The sequence below is a fragment of the Microcaecilia unicolor genome, chromosome 3 (genome assembly GCF_901765095.1).
Source record: "Microcaecilia unicolor chromosome 3, aMicUni1.1, whole genome shotgun sequence".
NCBI classification, from domain to species: Eukaryota; Metazoa; Chordata; class Amphibia; order Gymnophiona; family Siphonopidae; genus Microcaecilia; species Microcaecilia unicolor.
This window is the reverse complement of record NC_044033.1, coordinates 165,803,335-165,829,361: the sequence shown is the minus strand read 5'-3', so window position 1 is coordinate 165,829,361 and position 26,027 is coordinate 165,803,335. Positions and strand designations below refer to the sequence as shown.

The 26,027-nt window shown below is 43.0% G+C and overlaps 1 protein-coding gene across 9 annotated transcripts in view; it reads left to right on the top strand.

Moving 5' to 3' along the window:
- EPB41L2 (erythrocyte membrane protein band 4.1 like 2) overlaps window positions 1-26,027 on the top strand; it is a 503,144-nt gene that overhangs the window by 366,891 nt on the left and 110,226 nt on the right. For all 9 annotated transcript variants that reach the window (XM_030196542.1, XM_030196541.1, XM_030196540.1 and 6 more), the window contains exon 11: window positions 8,563-8,735. In XM_030196542.1, the coding sequence (XP_030052402.1) occupies window positions 8,563-8,735 (173 nt within the window). The remainder of the gene's footprint in view (window positions 1-8,562; window positions 8,736-26,027) is intronic.

Here is a 26,027-nt window from a genome sequence, read left to right as displayed (position 1 = left end):
GTGCGATCAGCTGTTTCAACGCCTTACATCCTGCACGGTGCAGGACGTAAGGCATCGAAACAGCTGATCGCACCAAGAACTTCATTGAACGAAGGTGCTACTCCGGTGCTTAAGAAGACTGTCTTCGGCTGGCAGGGTTTGGGGACCCCCGCCAGCAAACAAGGTATCTGATGCGGCGGAGGGGCGGGCGACGACGGTGGGGGAGGGTTGTTGGCGGGAGGGGGGTTCAAGGGGATCGTCGGCAGGGGTCCAGGGCCAAATCTTCGGGGGCCCAGGCCCCCTCAGGCCCCACGTAGCTACGCCACTGCCTGCGCCTACGTTAGGCACAATTCAGGTCTATAATAGTGTACATAGTTTTTTGTTTTTTAAATACCCACAACATAACCCATTGCCACCCCCCTTTTGAACTGTGCGCATTAGTATGTGTACGCTCTGCATTATAGAATATGCCTAGAAAGTTGTGCATGTAAATTCTAATTAAAACCAATTAGTGCTGCTAATTTGTCAAGTACCAATTAGCGCTAAAGTGTATTATCATGATTTTCATTATTTTTATCATTATGATGCATACTTGATGTATAATCATTTTTTAATTCTGTTTTCATATGTCTTTTGACATTGTGCATATTGATATTATACACTTTTATGATCTTTGTTTTTATCTTTATTTTTAAGTCCTTTATATATGTTTAATCTTTATTTTTACATTATAATTTTTCATATATTTAGTGTTTTATTATTTGGTTTACATTTATATATATTTTTATTTTTTTAGACTCCTGAGGCAGGCCTGTGGTCGAAACACAGATCTGTGTCGAGTCTGTAATAAAATATTTCCTGTATATGATCCAGCTGTCCCAGTCTCTTAAGCCACTTCCCACTTTCCCTTATGCTGTATTAATTACGTGGCATTCTGTTGTCCATTCACGCAGGTGGATTTTTCCTTCCCTGTGTGTCTTCAACGACCGGACCATGGCTTTTCAGGGCTGGGACAATGTCCTTAGTTACAGTGAAGAGTACTTAACTAGTTGTTATAGCATCAAGCTCAAGAGGAAGAAGATGACGTCACATAACCAGTATAATCTATAATGGACTTACTGTTAGATATTGTAATCCTAAGAAAGAATATTATAAGGATTGATTTACATTTCAATACTATGTTGAATTACTGTAGAGTAAAAAGAATACCTAGGGGACTTAGATTGACTAAGGCGCCTACGATGTTTTTAGATAATCAAGTGTTTTTAGATGTTTTGTTCTATTTTAAAATAAATGCAGCTTAGACTTGATGATTTTAATGGCAGAGACATCCAAACAGAAGAGTAAATCAATACATGATTCCTTGGACACTAAACTCAGAACTTACAATCTGTGGATACTAATTTCGAGTATGTATCAAAGGACGTTGACTCAAAATGATTAAATTAAAAAAAAAGAAATTAAGGAGGCCAAGTCTAGAAAATTTCTACTTGATGAAATTGATTATAAAAGAGGTGTACTTTTTTTAAAAAATAGGAACAAAGTTTCTACCCATACAGATAAGGATCCTGCACACCATCATAAAGGCAAAGAAGACAGTTCTAATCTTGAAAAAACAGTCAAGGCTATGACTGTATTAGTTGTCAATTTGAGGTCATCTTATACTGACGATGTATTCAGAGCTTCCCAGATATCTTTGTTCACACTTTTTAGCACCACACTGTTGTTTGGATACAGACTGAAGATCCCTGGTTTGGGGAGTCTCTTCTCCAGGGTCTCTGAGGGTTGAAACAAAATAGGGAGCATTATTTACATTAACACTTATTCCACCATACTGGAGATATGTTGTAGTGTTTGACCTTTTTTGTTTCAAGGAAAACTTCTTATCCTTAGAGGAAAAAACAGAGTTGCTTACCAGACGGAAGCAGGCTCAGGTGGTTTATGTAAATAGTAGTTCCGCCTTATATCCTCCCTCCACTCTTTTTGGAATTCAGCTCCTTGCCTTAATTATAGAACTGAGGGAGGACATATAAACATAGGAAAATGGAAACTGCTTTGAATGTTCTGAGGTTTCTTCAGTTCCTTTCTGTAAAGCTCTGGAGAATGTTTCTAAGCGTACCTTGTCTACTTGGATAGCTACATAAGTAATGCCACACTGGGAAAAGACCAAAGGTCCATCGAGCCCAGCATCCTGTCCACAACAGCGGCCAATCCAGGCCAAGGGCACCTGGCGCGCTTCCCAAACGTACAAACATTCTATGCATGTTAGTCCTGTAATTGTCGATTTTTCCCAAATCCATTTAGTAGTGGTTTATGGACTTGTCCTTTAGGAAACCATCTAACCCCTTTTTAAACTCTGCTAAGCTAACCGCCTTCACCACGTTCTCTGGCAACGAATTCCAGAGTTTAATTATGCATTGCTTGAAGAAAGATTTTCTCAGATTTGTTTTAAATTTACTATACTGTAGTTTCATTTCATGCCCCTAGTCCTAGTATTTTTGGAAAGCGTGAACAGATGCTTCACATCCACCTGTTCCACTCCACTCAATATTTTATATACCTCTATCATGGCTCCCCTCAGCTGTCTCTTCTCCAAGCTGAAAAGCCCTAGCCTCCTTAGTCTTTCTTCATAGGGAAGTCGTCCCATCCACGCTATCATTTTCGTCGCCCTTCGCTGCACCTTTTCCAATTCTACTATATCTTTCTTGAGATGCGGCGACCATATATCTTTCTGTTATCAGAGAATAGTGGGACTTGGGGGGGATCATATCTGATAAACTTAAGGTGGCCAAGCATGCAGAAAAGGTGATGGCCAAAGCCAGAATAATGCTTAGGTACATAGGGAGAGGAATGACTGGCATGCAAAAGGAGGTGATAGTGCCTCTGTATAAGTCTTTTTGGTGAAGCCTCATTTATAGTGTTGTGTACAATTCTAGAGACCTTAACTTCAAAAAGATATAAACAGGATGGAGTTGGTCCAGAGGGTGGCTACTTAAATTGTCAGTGGTCTCCTTCATAAAGTGTATGGGGACAGACTTGTAGATCTCAATATGTATACTTTGGAAGAAAGACGAGAGACTAGAGATATAATATAGACCAGTTGTTCCCAAACCTACTCCTGGAGGCACCCCAGCCAGTCAGGTTTTCAGGATACCCACCATGAATATTCATGAGAGAGATTTCCATGCACTGCTGCTACTGTGTGCAAATCTGTCTCATGAATATTCATGGTGGGAATCTTGAAAACCTGACTGGCTGGAGTGCCTACAGGACTAGATTTGGGAACCACTGATATTTAAATATCTCTGTGGCATAAATGCAAAGGAAGCGAGTCTCCTTCAATTGGAAGGAAACTCTTAAATGAGAGGGCATAAGATGAAGTTAAAAGGGAATAGACTCAGAACTAATCTAAGGAATGGATGCCTGGAACGACCTCACGATGGAGGTGGTGAAGACGAAGACTATCTGAATTCACGGAAGAGTAAGACAAGCACATGGGATTTCTTAGAGGAAGAGAGAGTATGTTTTATTGTAGTCTGCTTGGTTGTAGGCAGAATAGAAATTTTTAAATAAATACTTCCTTGTCATCTGCAGCAGATGAATCCATTAACTAATGGGTTATGTCCGCCTACCAGCAGGTGGAGATAGAGAACACTGAAAAACCATAGTGCTCTATGGACGGCTAGCTCCATCTGCCTTCAATATTGCTCTATCTCCCAGCAGGTGTGGCCGTAGCTTGATCAGCTCCTGGAAAAACTCTGCCTGGGGTGGCTCCTGTGCTTTTGCCAGTTGAAGCAGGGGTGTGGTGGCTGGTGGTGCCCACTTTGAAGGCATATATAGGTTCGCCCTTTCCCTGCCTTACCCATCCCCCTGCCTACCGGAGTACTTCTGTTGCTGCCTGCCTCCAACTTTCCTCACAGCGTTAAAAAAAAAAAAAAAAAGGAATATGCATTGGTTCTGCGTGGCTATTCTGAGGCTATTTTCCATGTGCAGCTTGACCGGAGCTCATTTGACTCGGTCTTTTGAGGTGAGAGTGGTGCCCAGCTCCTCCGGGGAGGTCCCGCGGACGCCGTTCCGATCAGGGTAAGTTTTGGTGCGAAGCCGCCATTTTACTTATATAATTCCGTCCGGTCGGACGATGGCTGCTGAAACAGTTAAACGCTGCTCCCATTGTGGTAAACATAGATCAGCAGCAGGGCTCTGTAAGACGTTCTCTTTAGACACTAGAGCTGGTACGAGCATGGCGAGCGATGATTCGTCCCACTCAATGGAGCTGGCAGCGGGCGCCATTTTAGAAGCACCGCACACCTCGACCCTCGCTGTTGCAGAGGAGTCTGAGTGCAGGGGGACGCCTCGGTTAGAGGCTACCAGAGGAGCTCTTGTTCCCGTTTCTCCTGATTCGGAGACGGAGGCTCAGGGTGAGTGTTTCTCCCCAGAGTTTGTGCTTTTAATGCATAAAGCTTTCATGCTGAAAAGAGCTCTGCCGCATGTGTCTGACACTGCGCTGCTACTTGGTTTCCCCCGGGTGTTGATGGCCCGTGGCTGGCTGATTCCCCCGAGCGTTGGAGGGACGCAAAACGCAGACAGGTAAATTCCCCGTCGGACAGTGGCGCACGGAAACACAGGCCGTGAGCAGGAGAAACGTCCACAAGTCAAACAAGGTCTTGGCGGGCAGCAGCAGTAGAATAATCCAGTGAGCAGGCCGGGTCCTGGGCGGGCAGCAAGCATAGGGAAAGCCAGTAAACAATCCGGGTCGAGGCATGCAGCAGCAAGCAGAAGAAGAATAAGTCCGAAAACAAGCAAGGTCTAGCTGACACGAGAAGTAGCAAAGTAGCACTGCAACAAAACTCTCACAGACTAAGAATCCACTGCGGACCTCTGTTGCAAGGCAAACTAGAAAGCTACCAGGTGGCTAATAAAGGCAAACAGCAAGGGCGATCACCCGGTATGGGTACTGCAGGCATCAAATCAACCCAGTGGAGTGGGAATTGGCAGACGAAGTGTTTCTTCAGATCTGTGCCAAATGGGGAACGCCCGTAGCGGATTTAATGGCGTCAAGCGCAAATGCCAAAGTCCCGTGCTTTTTCAGCAGACGGAGAGATCCTCGCTCGGCGGGGTTGGATGCTTTGGCTCAACCCTGGCCTCCGGGCCTCCTGTATGTGTTCCCTCCTTGGCCCTTGATAGGGCAAGTCCTCTTGCAAATTCGGCTACATCAAGGAGTGGTGATTCTCATTGCCCTGGATTGGCCCAGGCGGCCGTAGTACGGGGACCTCTGGCGGATGCTGGTGGAGGTCCCTCTTCCTTTGCCTCTGGTACCAAACCTGTTGATGCAGGGCCCGGTGACCATGGAGGATCCCTGCCGCTTTGGTCTTACGGCATGGCTCTTGAGAGGGCGCAATTGAGAGACAAAGGCTATTCTAACAAAGTCATCTCCACTGTCTTGCAGGCCCGCAAGTGGTCCACTTCCGTTGCTTATTTTCGGATCTGGCGCCAGTTTGAGGTGTGGTGTGTTTCAATGGCGATCACACTCACGAGGGCTACAGTCTCGCCGATACTGGAGTTTTTGCAGGATGGTTTACAAAAAGGCTTGGCCTACAATTCCCTGCGAGTGCAAGTGGCAGCATTGGCAGGCTTTCTAGGGAAGGTCTCTGGCCTTTCCCTGGCCGCTCATCCGGACGTTGCCCGATTTCTAAGAGTGGCGCTCTGGCTTCGCCCGCCAGTGTGGCTGCCGTGTCCGGCTTGGAACCTGGGGCTGGTATTGAAGGCGCTGCAGTGCTCGCCCTTCGAGCCGCTGAGGCGAGCTTCAGAGAAGGATGTGACTCTAAAGACGGTCTTTTTGGTGGCCATAATCTCGGTGAGACGTGTGTCTGAGCTCCAGGCTCTGTCCTTTCGAGACCCCTTTCCGCAATTCTCAGAGTCCGGAGTTACAGTGCGTACTGTGCCTTCCTTCCTGCCTAAGGTGGTTTTAGCGTTTCACCTAAACCAGCCCATTTATCTGCCCTCCTTTACTAGGGAGGAGTTTCCGGAATCTTTTGGGCAGTTGCATCTTCTGGATGTTCACAGGGCTCTCTTGCAGTATCTGCAAATGTCAAATGACTTCAGGACCTCTGATCACCTTTTTGTCTTGTTAGGACCTCGAAGAGGGTCTCCTGCATCTAAGGCCGCTATAGCCCGTTGGCTCAAGGAAGTCATTTTTTCTGCGTATCTGCTGTCAGGGCGGTCTCTGCCTGACGCATTTAAAGCGCATTCCACGAGAGCGATTTCCTCTTCGTGGGCTGAAACAGGAGCACTCTCTCTTCAGGAGATCTGTAGTGCGGCTTCTTGGACTTCTAAGCTCTCCTTCATCCGGCATTACAGGCTGGATGTTGCAGCGAAGCGGGACGCGCAGTTTGGAGCGCAAGTGCTTGTTCGGGGAGTGACAGATTCCCGCCCTAACTAGGGAGTGCTTTTGTACATCCCATCAGTTAATGGATTCATCTGCTGCTGATGACAAGGAAGGGAAAATTAGATTCTTACCTTGATAATTTTCTTTCCTTTAGTCACAACAGATGAATCCATGACCCCTCCCTATCTGTTTATTTGTTCAGTTGTTTCCTGCAGACATGTTCCCTCATTGGGAGAAGTTGAAAAACGGTCTTCAGGATTTCTGTTCTGTTACAGGAGGTTGAGATCATCCCTCCTTTGTGTGATTATTGCTCCTGTTCTGGGGCATTCGTTCGCTGTGAGGAAAGTTCATGTTATTCTACTTTGAGGATACACTCTGCTTTGGAAGTTTCAAATACTGAAGGCAGATGGAGCTAGCCGTCCATAGAGCACTATGGTTTTTCAGTGTTCTCTATCTCCACCTGCTGGTAGGCGGACATAACCCATCAGTTAATGGATTCATCTCCTGTGACTAAAGGAAAGAAAATTACCAAGGTAAGAACCTAATTTTCCCATAAATAGATTCTGTGGATGGGCAGGCTAGATATGCCAAAAGTCCTTTATTTGCTGTCAGTTTCTCTGTTGCTATCAGCAAGTTTATATTGAACTGCCTGGTCACATAGAGGCACATTGTCTGCAAGCAATGTCTGCCTCTACAGTTCATCTTTGTGTATTCGTCTTGACATCTGTAAGGCTGCAACTTGGTCATTCGCACACGCTTTTACAAAATATTGTTTCCTCAACAATGCAGCGAGATCTGATGGTAGATTCGGTCAAGGTGTCCTTCAGAATTTCTTTTCTTAAATTTTATTATCCTCCACCCCAAATCACTCAAGTTACCTCTCTTTCAAATACGACTATTGGCAACTTCAGCTTGGGAGTCAGCATGTTTGGCTGTATTGTCTTGATTGTTTACTGAGAAAGTGAGGTTGCTCATCTGTAACGGATTACTGGTGGAGCACATGATAGTGCAGACACTCACTTTCCTGTTTGCCATACCCTCAAACAAATAATTTACATCAGTTCTGCATAAGCAACTGATGGAGGTATAAAACCAAGTATGTCTGCATTATCTTGTTTTCTATGCGTTTATAGGTAAGCCACCCTGCTCTCTCTCTTCCTTCCCTAGTTCATACATCTTTCTAATGACTGCTCTGACAAGTATAGATTATTTGGATATTATGCTGTCCATGAGCATTAAGATCTATGGGAAGAAAAAAGCAAATAGCACAAAATGTAAACAAAAAATAAATTTGGAGGCAGGTAATCTTCCCTTTTAGGTGGGATTGAGGCTCTTCTGCCTCCAGAAGGCAGCTGGCTTTCTGCTCATAGAAGCAGAACAATAATATGTACAGGGAAGTCTGAAAGAAAATTGTGTCTCATTAATCAAGCACATGTCATACAAGAAAGAAGGGTGGCACTTAAGTGCATCCACTGGTGGTATGCCTGATATATAGAATACCAGTCCTATAAAAGGCTGCCTATATTCTTAGTAGCCGGAGAAAAAAGTAAAGCTCAGATGAAATATTTGTGCTACAGCACTAAGAGAATATGAAAGGCAAGATACAAAAAGTAGGGAAGCAAGTGCTTTTTTTAATGGCAAAAAATAGGACTGCACCCAAAGCATAGAAAGGAAATAATGCCACAGCTTGAATGCACACAGATGTAAAAGGAGGATAGGAGTAGAAAGCATGTAGTATAGAAAAGCTAAATTAGAAAGAGACAGCGAAGACAGAAGAACACATCAGATGCTAGAACAGTATGATAAATGAAGACTGATGCCACATACTACATTTTAGAGTCCTGTAGGTAAGCATGCAGAGCAGTTACAGGTTCATATGCAGAGAAACACAAGGTGGTCTTGAAATGAAGGGGTGGATAGGGGAACGTGGAGAAAGTTGGTCATCTGAATTTCAGGTGCATGTGGGCACAAGAAACAGTAGTACTTTGAAGCAGGTAAGTGAAGTATCATGGAAATGAAGTTTTTTGATGTCTATATTCCTCATTGCAAGAGAGAGTAGGGTTGATGGGAATGCAGGAAAGAGGATTGACAACACTAGGTGGGGAGACGAACGACATTCCTACCTTTAGAACACTGAAGAAGGTTCAATATAATCTATATAAATGTCTTAAATTTCTTCACTCTTTTCTGTGTGTCAGGCTTATGTCACCTGAACAGCCTCCAAAGGCTAAGTTCCTGAGTTTGGGTTCTAAGTTTCGCTACAGTGGTCGCACCCTGACACAAACCCGGCAAGCAAGTACCCTCATAGATAGACCTGCTCCATACTTTGAGCGCACTTCAAGCAAACGCATTTCTAGGAGCCTTGATGGAGGTAAGAAACTAGAATAGGTAGAAACAGCTGTAAGATGATATTTCTAATAAGCACTAGCACTGAAATCGAGGCATTTTGGGGTAATTTTATAACGTATTCACAAAGCATAGGGGTCGATATTATGACTGCCACCAGCGTTATGCCCAGCTTCCACACTGACTCTCTGAGTTTGCAGAGCCAGCTAAAGCATAGCTGGTTAAGTTTCTTATTCAGCACTTAACCGACACTGGGGCACCTCTTAAAGATAGGACTGACATATATGGTCCTATATATGTGGTGAATTTGACCGGTTAAATACTGAATATCGGCACTTAACCAACCAAGTGCTGACTCCACTCACCCTCCCCCCAGAATACCTCAAAAATAGCCAGTTTTGAGTTTCGTGCTAACCAAACATTTTCAATGGCACTAACCGAACAAGCAAACTGGCCAGGAGTCATTTCTTTGACTATCAACCCAATAGTTTTCTCTGTGTGATCTTGACTAGATTGTCAAAGTAAAAAGTACACATGTACTCTGTGCCAAAGAGCAGAAATAAATGTTTCCCATGCAAATTTTCAGGGTTAATTATGCACATATACTAGAATTTTCAAATGTATTTGAAAAGGCTGTATGCACATACTTTTGCTTGCGTATCAGGCAAGCAGTTTTATAAATGTTAATTTCAACAGACAAAGCACTGTTTTAGAAACAATACTTTTGAAAATTACCTCAGTGAGGACAACTTCCACCCACCCTTAGATCAACTCTTCATTTATAGTCAATTATTTTAATTAGGACAAGGGGAGTTTTCATTACAGTTTTAATTACATTTAATTAGTTTCTGAGAAGCAAACACTAAATAAATTAGAAATTACACCAATCTTAAGGCTCTTTATATACATCTGATATCCCTAGTACCTTAAGTTTTAATTAAACAACTCTATAATACTAAGATGCAGAGAGTAGTCCAGCAGTGAGAGGGCTGCTATCCAGTCTTTTGCACTGAGTGTCACATGTATGATTATCTCCCAGTTGGTGAGAGGTCATATGTGTGTGCTCGATGCAAAGAGCTCCTAGCTCTCAGGGAAACGAGTCTGTTCTCTTGAGGCTAGAGTAGCAGACTTGGAGGAGCTGAGGGAGACAGAGAGGTACATACAGGAGACCTACAAGAATGTTGTAGAGAAATCTCACCTCCAATCTGGCAGTCCCTGTGCTGCTTTAGGGAGGAAGGTCTTCTAAAAGGAGAGTTTCGCCCTGGTGCAGCTGGAAGCAATCCTGTAGCCAGGACCAGCACACCCAGGGATGCAGTATCGTCTTGCACCAAGAATGTGTCTACAGGAGCTACTGCCCAGGAGGGAAGGGTTAGGATGGCTGTTGTAATTGGTGATTCGATTATTAGGCATATAGATAGCTGGGTGGCTGGTGGATGTGAGGATCGCCTGGTCACTTGCCTACCTGGTGTGAAGGTGGCAGACATCACGCGTCACCTAGTTAGGATTTTAGATAGTGCTGGGGAGAAGTCGGCTGTCTTGGTACATGTGGGTACCAACATCATAGGAAAATGTGGGTGAGAGGTTCTGGAAGCCAAAGTTAAGCTCTTAGGTAGAAAGCTCAAATCCAGACCCTCTAGGATAGTGTTTTACGAAGTGCTACCCATTCCACACGCAGGACCCAAGAGAAAGGCAGAGCTCCAGAGTCTCAATGCGTGGATGAGGTGATGGTGCAGGGTTTTAGATTTGTTAGGAACTGGGCAACATTCTGGAGAAGGGGGAGCCTATTCCGGAATGATGGGCTCCACCTTAATCAGGGTGGGACCAGGCTGCTGGCATCAGCATTTAAAAAGGAGGTAGAGCAGCTTTTAAACTAGAACCTGGGGGAAAGCCAACAGTCATTCAAAATGCGTGGTTCGGAACAAAGTATCTTTCAAAGATATCACCAAAACATGGAGACAGGTTGGAAAAGAAACCATAATAGATCTGGCATCCTTAGTTAAAAATCAGACAAAAGATTGCAATTTAACACTGTCAACTACTAAGCAAGATTTAAATAGGCCAGAAGCCTAAGAAATAAGATGGGAGAGTTATTTTATTATTTATTTTTATTTATTACATTTGTACCCCGCTCTTTCCCACATACAGCAGGTCCAGTGCGGCTTACATAGTAAAAGAAAGTATCTCACATGGTAAAGAATACAGTAAAAACAAGGAAATGTAGGAACAGTATTATAAATTGTGATAATCATAACTACTTACATTATGAAAGGCATTACAAAGGACATGAGAAAAGAACGTAATGAACTAGAATAGGGAAGGTAGACAAGGATATGATAGGTGAAAGGGAAAGAGAATGGGAGGGAAATGGTAAAGGATGGAGGAAAGATGATGAGGGATTGAGTATAACATTGGGGTCAGAGTAAGCGTCGACGTCTTAGCAGGAGTATCGTAGGTGATCTGGTGGAATTAAGCTGGTCCATTAGGGTAAACTTGCTTGAAAAAATGGGACTTTAACATTTTCCTGAAAGGTAAATAGTTATTAATAGCTCAAATGGGTCTTGGGAGAGCATTCCAAAGTTGACTACCCAGAAAGGAGAAACTGGATGCATAGTATGTTTTGTACTTGACACCTTTGCAGTTTGGGAAGTGTAGATTGAGGTATGTTCGCGATGACATTGTTCTATTTCTAATTGGGAGGACAATCAGGTTGTTCATATAACTGGGGGATTCTCCTGATATGATCTTATGGACAATTGTATGGACCTTGAAGTATATTCTCTCTTTGATGGGGAGCCAGTGAAGCCTTTCTCAAAGGGGTGAGGTGCTTTCAAATCTTGACTTTCCAAATATAAGTCTGGCTACCGTGTTCTGGGCAGTCTGGAGACTTTTCAGGACTTGGGATTTACATCCAAGGAAAACACTGTTGCAATAATCAACCTGAGTGATGACTGTGGATTGAACCAGGTTCTGGAAAGTGTTCAATGGATTTCATTCGCTTCAGGATCCACATCATATTAAACATTTTCTTTGTGATCAGCTTAGCGTGGTTATCAAAGGATAGATGACTATCTATTGTAACTCCAAGGATCTTTAAACTACTGGAGATGGGGATGATTACATCTGGGGTATTGAGGGTGGCCGGGAGAGATGGGGAGTATTGAGTCGAGAGGACTAGGCATTGAGTTTTTTCTTTATTTAATTTCATCTTAAAGTCATTGGCCCATGAGATCAAGGTGGACATATCAGTAGTGATTTTATCAGAGATTTCGGATAAATTTGATTTAAAGGGAATAAAAATGGTGACGTCATCAGCATATATAAAGGGATTAAGACCACGTTTGGCTAATAATCTGGCCAAGGGGATCATCATGATATTGAAGAGTATTGGGGAGAGAGGAGATCCCTGTGGTACTCCGCATTCAGACGACCATGGGGATGATATATTTGTGGTTCCTTTAACTTGATAAGACCTGGTTGTGATGAAGTCTCTTAACCAATTGATAATATTACCTCCAATTCCAAGTTTGTCCAAAAGTTTAGCAAGAATGTTATGATCTACCATATCAAAAGTGCTTGACAAATCAAATTGCAAAAGGAGGATTTTGTTTCCAGTTGGCAATTTCCTGTTTGAATTTAGTTATTAGAGTAAGGAGGACCGTTTCTGTGCTGTGGGCAGATCGGAAGCCTGATTGTGACTCGTGAAGGATAGAAAATTTCTGAATATATTCATTTAGTTGTGAGGTCACGTTATTCTCCATTAGTTTAGTGATTAGAGGAATGGAGGCAATTGGACGATAGTTGGTAACGTTGTTTGAAGATTTCTTTGGATTTTTTGGAATAGGTGTTAATAAAATATTACCATGATTGGTAGGGAAGGAACCTCGTTGAAGCAGGAAGTTTATGTGAGTGGTGAGATCCAAGATGAAGCATGTTGGGGCATCTCTTAAAAGGTAATTTGGACATGGGTCTAGATGGCATTGTGACTTGGAGAGTATGGAGATGGTTTTGGTGACTTCTTCGGTGGTCAGGGGTGTGAAGTTAGACCAAAATCGGTCAGTTAGAATATATTGCACTGATGAAAAATTAGATATAATAGGCATCTCTAAGACCTGGTTGAAGGAGGATAACCAGTGGGACACTGCCATATCAGGGTACAAATATTACCATAGTGATAGAGTGGATCAAATTTTTGGAGGGGTAGCATTGTATGCTAAGGAGGGCCTTGAATCAAATAGATTGAAAATTCTGCAGGAAACAAAACACATCTTGGAATCCCTATGGATTGAGGGGCCCTTTTACAAAGATTCTCTGAAAAATGACGCGTGTTTTGGGCACGTGCAGAATCATTTTTCAGTGCATCTGTAAAAAAAAATGCCTTTTAAAAATTTTTGCCGAAAATGAACGTGCAGCAAAATGAAAATTGTCGCGCGTTTATTTTGGGTCTGAGACCTTACCGCCAGCCATTGATCTAACAGTAAGGTCTCACGCGGTAACCGGGTGGTAATGGTCTACGTGCGTAAAATGCCGATTACCGCCTGCACACCAGAAAATAAAAATATTTTCCGACGTATGTAGCAGATGTGCGTCAAAAATGAAATTTCCGCAAGGGCCACGTGGTAGCCAGGTGGTAACTCAAAGCACGTTGGGCATGTATAGGTGCCTACGTGGCTTAGTAAAAGGATCCCTGAAATTCCATGTGTAAAGGGGAAAAGGATAGTGATAGGATTGTACTACCATCCACCTGGCCAGGATGAACCGAAGAAATGTTATCAGAAATTAGGGAGGCTAATAAACTGGACAACGCAATAAAAATGGGTGATTTCAATTACCCCGATATTGACTGGGTAAATGTAACATCAGGTCATGCTAAGGAGGTAAAATTCCTTGACGAAATCAAGGACTGCTTTATGGAGCAGCTGGTACAGGAACCAACAAGAGAAGGAAAAATTGTAGACCCTAGTCCTTAGTGAAGTGCAGGAGGTAATGGTGCTGGGGCCACTTGATAACAGTGATCATAATCAGATTTGATATTGGCTTTGGAGTAAGTACGCACAGGAAATCTAATACGTTAGCATTTAACTTTCAAAAAGGAGACTATGATAAAATAAGAACGGTGAAAAAAAATCTTAGAGGGGCAGTTGCGAAGGTCAAAAACTTATACCAGGCATGGATGCTGTTCAAAAATACCATCCTGGAAGCCCAGGCCAAATATGTTCCGCGTATTAAAAAAGGAGGACGGAAGACCAAACGACAGCCGGCATTTTTAAAAAGTGATGTAAAGGAACCTATTAGAGCTAAAAGAAAATCCTTCAGAAAATGGAAGAAGGATCCAACTGAAAATAATAAGAAACAACATAAGGAATGGCAAGTCAAAAACAAAGCATTGATAAGGAAGACAAAGAGGGACTTTGAAAAAAAGATTGTGTTGGAGGCAAAAACACAGTAAAAAAATGTTTTAGATATATTAAAAGCAAGGAGCCGGCAAAAGAATCTGTTGGACCAAGGGGTAAAAGGGGTGATCAGGTGTAAAGGGGTCCTCCACTTCCGCTCCGAGGTTGTCACCGGAAATTCTGTTCAGCTCACAAAGTTCCGGTGCAGTTCAACACTTTAATTAAGACTTAATTCAAACAGTTTTATTCAGGCTCAGTTCCAAAACTCACAGTCAAAATTTAGTTCCCAAAACTCTGGGTCAGTTCAAAGAGCACAGTCAAAATTCAGTTCCAGTTCTCCCCAAAAAGGCCAGGCTGGTGTTCCCCCTCCTTTCCAAGAGGAACCTTTCCCCCCTAAGAAGGGCTAATTAACAGTTCCAACAATGTCACACAGAAAATCTCTTCAAAAGAAAAACATTTTATTTATTTATTTATTGCATTTGTATTCCACATTTTCCCACCTCTTTGCAGACTCAATGTGGCTTACAATACATCATGAATAGTGGAAATAAGAAGAAAATAGACATTTGGTGTTACGGAAGGTTTTTGGGTTACATGGTGAACAAATACATGATAGCAATACAACAGAAAACATTACAAGATGTTTCCAGATATAGGTGGGGAATTTCACATGTGTTGATCTTTGTGGTATATCTTGTCAAAGAGATGGGTCTTCAATAATTTGCGGAAGTTGGTTAGTTCGTAGATTGTTTTTAGGTTGCGTGGTAACACGTTCCAGAATTGCGTGTTCATATAGGAAAAGGTTGATGCGTGCATTAATTTGTATTTTAGGCCTTTACAGTTGGGGAAGTGAAGATTAAGGAATGTATGGGATGATTTTTTTAGCATTCCTGGGTGGTAGGTCTATCAGATCTGACATGTAAGCTGGGGCGTCACCATATATGATCTTGTAAACTAGGGTACATACTTTGAACATGATGCGTTCCTTGAGTGGGAGCCAGTGTAGCTTCTCTCGTAAGGGTTTTGCACTTTCATATTTTGATTTTCCGAATATGAGTCTGGCTGCTGTGTTCTAGGCTGTTTGAAGTTTTTTTGAGTATTTGCTCCATCTTGTTGCACTTCAGGTGCCCTGCAGTGAGCAGGGCTGGCAGTTCACCTCCCACTTCACAGCACCAAAACATCTGTGGCCTCCCACACTGCCTTTAAGTGCTGGAAAGGGCTGGGTTTTTATTCTCCCAATCCATGGTAGCGTGCTCCTCTAGGCAAAATAAAATGTAAATTTCTAGCCCTAGGTCTATTCTCCAAATATTTAATACTTAGTTGCAAAGAGAGAATCAATAAATATAGATGCATAGAAAATGATGGCAGATAAAAACAATATGGCTTATCAAGTCTGCCCATCCATACCGACTATTTTCTCTTCCTCGCCCTTTTATATTCTGTCTGCTTGTTCCACGCTTCCTTGAATTCAGATAATCTTCATAACAACCATTTTCTGGAGGCTTTCTCATGCATCCACAACCCTTTCTGTAAAGTATTTCTTTATATTACTTCTCAGTCTATCTCTTTTCACTTGCATCTAATGCCCTCTCATTTCAGAGCCTCCTTTCAATGAAAAGAGACTCACTTCCTGTGCATTTATGCCATGGACGTATTTAAATGTCTCTATCATATCTCCCCTCTCCATCCTTTATTGAGATCTTTAAGTCTGTCCCTATATGCTTGTGACAAAGCCCATTGATCATTTTTAGTAGCTACCCCTCTGGACTGACTCCATCTTTTAAAATATATATATATATATATTTTAATTTATAAATTTAACAAATCCAAGACAATACATCTTGATACAGAAACAAGAGAAGATAGAAAAAAATTCCCTCAATTCAGTCCAAAATAATAAAAAGGGGACAAGGAAGAAACTCGGGAAATCATGTATTATCAAGAATATAACCAAATGGAAATAGTCAGGCAGTGTTACATTCTATGGAGTAGAAGTACTTGCTGGAGCGGAAGGTTGAATCAAGACACTCTACTGTTAAGAGTCCAAGAAAGTTGACAACTGCACTTGATCAAAAAAGATACACCTCACAGGCATATTTAAATAATACATTTTCAAGGATAATTCAACCAGAATAAAGCCCCAAGTTGCAATACCCAAGGTCTCAATAGAAAAAATTGCTGCCTTCTTTTTTGAGTAGGTTGTGAGACATCTGGGAAGACCTGTACTTTGCAGTTCAGGAACAATGCCCCTCTATTTCTGGGCGGGGGGGAAGGGTTCAAAATCCAATTATGTCCGGTTCCAAAACAAAATTAGCTATCAAAGTAGCAGATTCAGCCAGCTCATCACCCTTTTCTAACAACTGGGTTACATTTAATGAATCAGAAGATATCTCGAGACCCAAACCTTCTTGCTGAGCACCTTCCTTTCTTACAAAACGAGGAATATAGTAAACTCTAGATAATGAGGGACATGATTTCTCAGGAATTGTCAATATTTCCAGGAAATAACGCTTTAAAGTAAGTGCAGCAGCCACAGAAGGAATTTTTGGAAAGTTGATAAAGTCCTCCCTCATATGGTATTCTCTAAATATTCCTCTCTGCAACACTCCATTATCTTTCATAAGAGCCAACTGTTTATGTGAAAAAGAATTAACAGATGCTTCCAGTGGGGGTATCTTGCTCTCAATACTGGAGAATCTTTGATTCATGCTTCTAAGATGTGCATGGAAACCTAGTGTTTAAGTAGTCAAGGGAGTAAATTTGTTAAATATAAATAGTTCAAATTTTGCAAAAGCTTCCCAAAAGGTATCAATGTATCCAGAGTAGGTTTTACTACAAAGACAGACACCATCTACACTCCCTTCTCCCTCAAGTAGGTCATCCCATAGTTCTTCCTGTACACCAGCAGACCTCACAGAGATGGAATCTGCCTCCTCAACAGTGGCTTGTAGCAGTGTTCAGGGTGTCTAGTGTAGACACCGTGAACACACTACCCCTGCAACCAGATCCCCATCTACATCATCAGCTGGCGACATCTCAGGAAATGTGCCTCACTGTCGTGCTGGATCCGTGGGGTTGGTCCACTTCTCCGGGTTCAGCATGGTGTCTGCTACAAGCAGGTACGCTGACTCTTCTGCCCTTGGCATTTCTTGCAGTGCGGTTCCTGGCCCAGAATCTTTTTGAAGTTGCAGTCCAGAATTATACAGAATACTCCAAATGAGGATTATCAGAGACTTATACAGAGGCACTATTGCCTCCCTTTTCCTGCTGGCCACTCCTTTCCCCTATGTACCAAAGCATCCTTCTGGCTTTTGTCGATGTCTTTTCTTAGGGGCGGCTCAAAGCAATCTGCTGCCTGAGGCGAGGGATGAGCTGCCCCCCCCCCCCCCCCCCCCCCAGCATCCAAAATATCAGTGGGACCAAGCTGCCCCAAACCATTAGGCAAGAGTGGCCAGCTGCCAAGGTAGCAGATTCTTAGAGGGTAGCAGCTGCAGTCAAAGCAAAACAATAGATACTAACCATCAGACAAATTCAAAGAACAATGTTTCTATCAGCTCAAACTTTAATCTGCTTTTTCCAAAAACACAAAAGAGATACAAGATACTCAAACAGGGAGCAAAGAAAAAAAAGTGAGCAAAAGAAAAGCTCTGTTCAACACACCATACAAAAACTAGTTATACTGGGGCTGATATTCTAAGGCACTTATTCAGTTAGCAAGTGCTGCTAACTGGATAAGCACCAATAGTCAGAAATCCAAAAAGAGTGGGGAACAAAGAATGGCTCTTCAAAGAAAAAACATGGAACCACTAGTTTATAAAATACAGTCTTTATTTGTAGTTCATACACTTGAAGACTGTATTTTCTAAACTAGTGGTTCCATGTTTTTTCTTTGAAGAGAGATTATTTGTTCCCCACTCTTTTGGGACTTATATAAGCATTGCCATACTGGGACAGACCAAAGGTCCATCAAGCCCAGCATCCTGTTTACAATAGTGGCCAATCCAGGTCACAAATAACTGGCAAGATCCCAAATAAGTTCAAAACATTTTATTCTGCTTATCCCAGAAATAGTGGATTTTCCCCAAGTCCAATTTAATAATGGGCTATGGGCTTGTCCTTTAGGAAGCCATCCAAACCTTTTTTAAACTCTGCTAAGCTAATCGCCTTTACCACATTCTCTGGCAATGAATTCCAGAGTTTAATTACACGTTGAGTGAAGAAACCTTTTCTCCGATTCATTTTAAATTTACTACTTTGTAGCTTTATCGCATGCCCTCCAGTACTAGTATTTTTGGAAAGCGTAAACAGACGCTTCACATCTACCCGTTCCACTCCACTAATTATTTTATAGAGCTGTATCGTATCTCCCCTCAGCTGTCTTTTCTCCAAGCTGAAGAGCCCTTGCCGCTTTAGCCTTTCCTCATAGGGAAGTTGTCCCATCCCCTTTATCATTTTTGTCGCCCTTCTTTGCACCTTTTCTAATTCCACTGTATCTTTTTTGAGATTCGGCAACAAGAATTGAACACAATAATCGAGGTGCGGTCGCACCATGGAGTGATACAAAGGCATTATAACGTCATTTTTGTTTTCCATTCCTTTCCTAATAATATCTAACATTCTATTTGCTTTCTTATCCGCCGCAGTACACTGAGCAGAAGGTTTCAACGTTTCATCAACGACGACACTTAAATCCCTTTCTTGGGCGGTGACTTCTAATGTGGAACCTTGCATGACACAACTATAATTCGGGTTCCTCTTTCCCACATGCATCACTTTGCACTTGCTCACATTAAACGTCATCTGCCATTTAGACGCCCAGTCTCGTAAGGTTCATTTGTAATTTTTCACAATCCTCCCGCGATTTAACGACTTTGAGTAACTTTGTGTCATCAGCAAATTTAATTACCTCACTAGTTACTCCCATCTCTAGTTCATTTATAAATATGTTAAAAAGCAGCAGTCCTAGCACGGACCCCTGGGGAACCCCACTAACTACCCTTCTCCATTGAGAACACTGACCATTTAACCATACTCTCTGTTTTCTATCTTTTAACAAGTTTATAATCCACAATAGGACAGTACCTCCTATCCCATGACTCTCCAATTTCCTCTGCAGTCTTTCATGAGGTACTTTGTCAAACACCTTCTGAAAATCCAGATTCACAGTATCTACCGGCTCACCTTGATCCACATGTTTGTTCACCCCTTCAAAGAAATGTAATAGATTGGTGAGGCAGGATTTCCCTTCACTAAATCCATGCTGGCTTTGTCTCATTAATCCATGCTTTTGAATATGCTCTGTAATTTTGTTCTTTATAAGTCTCTACCATTTTGCCTGGCACCGACATCAGACTCAACCTGTCTATAATTTCCCAGTTCTCCTCTGGAACCTTTTTAAAAAATCAGCGTTACGTTGGCCGCCCTCCAATCTTTCGGCATCACGCTCGATTTTAAGGATAAATTACATATTACTAACAATAGTTCTGCAAGTTCATTTTTCAGTTCTATCAGTACTCTGGAATGAATACCATCCGGTCTAGGAGATTTGCTACTCTTCAGTTTGTAGAACTGCCCCATTACATCCTCCAGGTTTATTGAGATTTCATTCAGTTTCTCCAACTCGTCAGCTTTGCATACCAATTCTGGAACCAGTATCTCTCCCAAATCTTCCTCGGTGAAGACTGAAGCAAAGAATTCATTGAATCTCTCCGCTATGGCTTTGTCTTCCCCGATTGCCTCTTTTAACCCTCAGTCCAACCAATTCTTTTGCCGGCTTCCTGCTTTTAATATACCTAAAAATAATTTAACTATGTGTTTTTGCCTCCAACGCAATCTTTTTTCCAAAGTCCCTCTTTGCCTTCCTTATCAGCACTTTGCATTTGCCTTGACATTCCTTAAGCTGTTTCTTATTATTTTCAGTCGGGTCCTTCTTCCATTTCTGAAGGATTTTCTTTTAGCTCTGGTAGCTTCCTTCACCTCACTTTTTAACCATGCTGTCTGTCATTTGGTCTTCTGTCCTCCTTTTTTAATACATGGAATGTATTTGGCCTGGGATGGTGTGTTTGAACAGCATCCACGCCTGAAGTAAATTTTTGACCCTTGCAGCCACTCCTCTAAGTTTTTGGGGGATTTTTCACCGTTCTTCTCATGTTATCATAGTCTCCTTTTTTAAAGTTAAACTCTAACGTATTGGATTTCCTGTGTATACTTACTTCAAAGCTAATATCCAATCTGATCATATTATGATCACTGTTATCAAGCAGCCCCAGCACCATTACCTCCCACACCAGATCATGTGCTCCACTAAGGACTAGGTCTAGAATTTTTTCCTTGTCTGCTCCTGTACCAGCTGCTCCATAAAGCAGTCCTTGATTTCGTCAAGGAATTTTACCTCACTAGCATGCCCCGATGTTACATATACCCAGTCAATATTAGGGTAATTGAAATCACCCATTATTATTGTGTTGCCCAGTTTGTTTGCTTCCCTAATTTCCTTTAACATTTCTACATCCGTCTGTTCATCCTGGCCAGGCGGACAGTAGTACACTCCTATCACTATCCTTTTCCCCTTTACACGTGGAATTTCAATCCATAGGGATTCCAAGATGTGTTTTGTTTCCTGCAGAATTTTCAGTCTACTTGATTCAAGGCTGTCCTTAACATACAATGCTACTCCTCCACCATTTTGATCCACCCTATCACTACAATATAATTTGTACCCCGGTATGACAGTGTCCCACTGGTTATCCTCCTTCATCAGGTCTCAGAGATGCCTGTTATATCTAATTTTTCATTTAGTGCAATATATTCTAACTCTCCCATCTTGTTTCTTAGGCTTCTGGCATTCGCATATAGACATTTGAAACTGTTTGTTGTTCCTATTTACATCATGCTCACTACTTGACAGTATTAATTTGCAATCTTTTGTCTGATTTTTATATTTATTTAAGGTCACCTGATCTACTACGGTCTCTTTTGCATTCTCACTATCAGAATACCCTATCTTCTATGTTTTGGTGATATCTTTGAAAGATACCTTATCCTGAACCATGCACTTTTCAGCGACTGTCGGCCTTCCCCCAGTTTCTAGTTTAGGGGAAAGGGAATGGGACTTATATACCGCCTTTCTGTGGTTTTTCCAACTACATTCAAAGCGGTTTACATATTTTATACAGGTACTTATTTGTACCTGGGACAATGGAGGGTTAAGTGACTTGCCCAGAGTCACAAGGAGCTGCAGTGGGAATCGAACCCAGTTCCCCAGGATCAGAGTCCGCTGCACTAACCACTAGGCTACTCCTCCACTCCTGCTCGGTCTTCTTTTTAAATGCCGATGCCAGCAGCCTGTTCCTACCCTGGTTAAGGTGGAGCCCATCCTTTCGGAATACAAACATAGAAACATGACGGCAAATAAAGGCCATATGACACATCCAGTCTGCTCATCCTCTGTAACCCCTAACTCTTCCTTTTCCTAAGCGATCCCACATTCTTATCTCATGCCTTTTTAAATTCTGGAACAATCCTCGACTCCACAGCCTCCACTGGGAGGCCATTCCATGCCTCCACCACCCTTTCTGTGAAATACTTTCTTAGATTACTCCTAAGCCTATTCCCTATTAACTTCATCGTATTTCCCCTCATTCCAGAGCTCTCCTAAAGTTGAAAAAGGCTCTCTTCCTGTACATAAATTCCCTTGAGATATATAAACGTCTCTATCATGTCTCCTCTCTCTCCTCTCTTCCAGTGTATATATGTTGAGGTTCATAAGCCTGTCCCTATAATTTTTGCGTTCAAGACTGCTTACTAATCTTGTGGCCATCCTCTGGACCGATTCCATCCTGTTTATATCTTTCCGTAGGTGCAGTCTCCAGAACTGCACGCAGTACGCCAAATGGGGCCTCACTAGAGACTTATACAATGGCACTATCACCTCCTTTTTCCTGCTGGTCATGCCTCTGTTTTTGCACCCAAGCATCCTTATGACTTTGACCGTCTCTTTTTCTACCCGTTTGGAAGCTTTAAGGTCATCAGACACAATCACCCCCAAATCCCGCTCTTCGTACAGTGAAGCACTTCACCCCCTATACTGTACCGTTCCCTCAGATTCTTGCAACCCAAATGCATGACCCTGCATTTTTTGGGATTAAACCTTAGTTGCCAAATATTGGTCTATTCCTCCAGCTTCGCTAGGTCCTTCCTCATGTCATTCACACCCTCCAGGGTGTCCACCCTGTTGCAGAGTTTGATATCATCTGCAAAGAGACAAACCTTACCAGACAGCCCTTCCGCATTATTGCTCACAAAGACATTAAAAAGAGCTGGTCTTGGGACCGATCCCTGTGGTACTCCACTGGCGACGTCCTTTTCTTCAAAGCAAGCTCCATTTACCACTACCCTCTGTCTCCTTCCATTCAACCAATTTTTAATGCAGTCAGTTATTCTAGGTCCCATACCGAAGGCACTCAATTTATCAGTCGCCTGTGCGGAACTGTGTCAAAGACTTTGCTGAAATCCAAGTATACCATATCAAGCGCCCCTCCCACGTCCAACTGTTTGGTCACCCATTCGAAGAAGACAGTCAGGTTTGTCTGACACGACCTGCCACTAGTGAAGCCGTGCTGCCTCGGGTCCTGCATTCCATTTAGTTCAAGAACTCTCACAAGCCTCCTCTTTAGAAGCATTTCCATCAGCTTACTTATCACTGAGGTCAAACTGACAGGTCTATAATTCCCAACCTCCTCCTTCCATTCTTGTGTAAAGGAACCACATCCACCCTTCTCCAGTCCACCGGGACCACTCCAGTATCTAAGGAGGCATTGAAGAGGTCCTCCAGCAGAGCCGACAGAACTTCTCCGAGTTCCTTGAGCACCCTCAGGTGTATCCCCTCAGGCCCCATCGCTCTGTCTACTTTTAGTTTGGCTAGCTCCTCACGAACACAGTCCTTCATAAACGGGTCTTGGTCTACCATACATCCATCCCCTTTAGCCTTTATTTTCTGCAGCTCTACCCTCGGTCTTTCATCCAGTTTTATCCTTATCTTCCACATATTTCTCTCCCTCAGCTTTCAGCCTCATAATGTTGTTATGACACTTCCTCTTGTCACTTACATATCCTCTTCACCTGTGCTTTCAAATGCAGGAGTTCAGCCTCCCCAGCCCGCATCTTGTGCACCACTTTCCCGCTCAAGACCACTTTAGCAACCTCCCAAAAAGAAATGGGTTGGAGGAGACATGTTCTTTATTATGTTCAGCATATTCCTGCCATTTGGACTGCAAGACAGAGTGAAATTGTGTTTTATAATATAATGCCCTAGGAAAGTGTCATAGGAAATCACAAGCCCTCCTCTGGCCCCAGTCCAGCTCCACCCAAATTAGGGCATGATCAGAGACCTGAAACAGCCCGACCATGGCCCCACAGGCAGGACACCAGCTCCTTAGATACAAATAGATAGTTTATACGGGGACAGGGAGTCATACGCACGAAAATGGTGGGTAAAATCCTTTTCACCCGGATGAAAAAAAGTCACAATCTAATAAATTAAACACCTCACACAACAATGGGATTCCTTTCGAGTAATCAACAGGAGCAGCTCTGGATCTATAGGAGCAATCCAAAAGAGAATAAAAACAAAACACATTGCCATTACAATGTTATCTCAAAGGACCCTCCATCCTTCTCCCAACCTCCTCTTTAACAAGTACAAAAGAATTTCCAGTCCTGTAGGAAATGGAGGCTACAGCTAATCCCAGAATAAACATCAATACCAACATATAAACACAGAATTGAAAAAGATCAAATGTCCAAACTGTGGAAAACTGGTGCAAGCCCTTACGCAGCCCACTCTCCAGACTATTTACAAGGAAAAGCCACCAAAATCACAGTTCAAGATCCCAACTTAGTCACAAAAGCAACCTTCAACAGCAGAAAGCAACTTCAGGAATTCTGTCTAAAAGCAGGCAAGAGCTGTCTAAGTGGCGCAAACCTAGTCGTAACTGGAAAAATGGCAAAAAGCCAGCCGCACAGCCTAGAGGAATGATCCAGAAAGTCCGTGGACTGTGCAAAGGCTCAACATGTTGCTTGCCACATCCATATTCAAAGATGCCTGAAAGTCTTTAGCCAAGGCCATATTGTCAAAGAAGTTATCACCACCCTCACAGTGCACCCTTAGAAAGCCGGATGCCCTTAGCCTGCAGGGTAGCACATACAGGTGTGAAGGCTTTCTGGGCCACCGCAACACGTGCAGAATAATCTTGAAAACATAAAATGTTCTTACCCTCATAGATCAATATTTGGCCAGAGTAAATAGCCCTTGGGGATAGCTTGCTTGTGGCCATAATTCAAAACCCTTAGTATTACTGCATGGGGGGTGGTTAGCCAGGGGTTGTCTGAGTGGGCCGACCCAATGTGCTCGCTCCACCTGCATAGGTCCCAACTGCTGGGATAGCTGAAGAGACTGGGGAAGCCAGTGCTTCAGAAAGCTCACCAAGTCTTTCAATGATTCCGGCAGCCCAATCAACCATAAGTTCCTGAAGGAGCTATTCTTCAGATCGTATGTTTTGGCCTCCAACTCAGCCAGCCACTTGCGCATTTCCTCAAATGGTCCCGCGCCCGCCACCACATTGTCCTCTAGGTCACATACACATGGCTGTAAATGGCCAAGGTCCAAATGAAACTCATCCAGCCGCTCGTGAGCCGCTTCAGCCCCATCGTATCGTGCCTGCTGTTTTTTTCTTTTATCTAATATGGCCTCTACAGCTGCAGTCACCTCAGCTGTAATCTCAGCGGTCCAGGTGGAGCATACTGAAGGGCTGAGCAGAGCCAGCATGTCCGCCGTCTTACCCTCGGGTGCCTTGATCCACTCTGTCATTCGTCTCTGAGGTTTCATCGCCATTCTAAGAATTTCATGCTGCAAATCACCCCAGCAATGAGACTCAGGGCTTGAGACAAGGGAAGCTGCCCTTCTCAATTTAGTTAGCACATAAGCACTGCCACGCTGGGAAAAGACCAAAGGTCCATCAAGCCCAGCACTCTGTCTCCGACAGCGGCCAATCCAGGCCCCAAGAACCTGCAAAAAACCCCAAAATTTAATAACGATCAATGGACTTTTCCTTCCGAAATCTGTCCAGACCCCCTTTAAACTCAGCAAGGCCAGCTGCCATCACTACCTTCTCCGGCAATGAGTTCCAGAGTCTAACTACGCGCTGAGTAAAGAAAAACTTTCTCCGATTTGTTTTAAACCTACCACATTCTAATTTCATCTTGTGTCCCCTGGTTCTATTATTGTTAGAAAGCGTAAACAAATGCTTCACATCTGTCCATTCTATCCTCTCATTATTTTGTAAACCTCTATCATATCACCTCTCAGCCGCCTTCTCTCCAGGCTAAAGAGTCCTAGCCGTCTTAACCTCTCCTCATAGGGTAGTGGTCCCATCCCTTTTATCATTTTTGTCACCCTTCTCTGCACCTTCTCCAATTCCTTTATATCTTTTTTGAGATGAGGCGACCAGAACTGAACACAATACTCCAGGTGCGGTCACACAATGGAGCGATATAATGGCATTATAACATCCTCATGCTTGGTTTCCATCCCTTTTCTAATAGTACTCAACATTCTGTTCGCCTTCTTAGCCGCCGCAGCACATTGAGCTGAAGATTTCAACGTCCTATCCACGATGACTCCCAGATCCCTAACGCGGAGCCTTGCATAACATAGCTGTAATTTGGGTTCCTCCTTCCCACATGCATCACTTTGCACTTGTCAACGTTGAACTTCATCTGCCATTTGGACGCCCAATCCCCCAGTCTCACGAGGTCTTCTTGAGCGATATTGTAGCATGTATAGCTGATCTTGAAGGGAGGGCATGCTGGAGCTCTATGATCTAACTTCTGGTCATCAGCACGGCACCATGTGACCCCCTCATCTTACA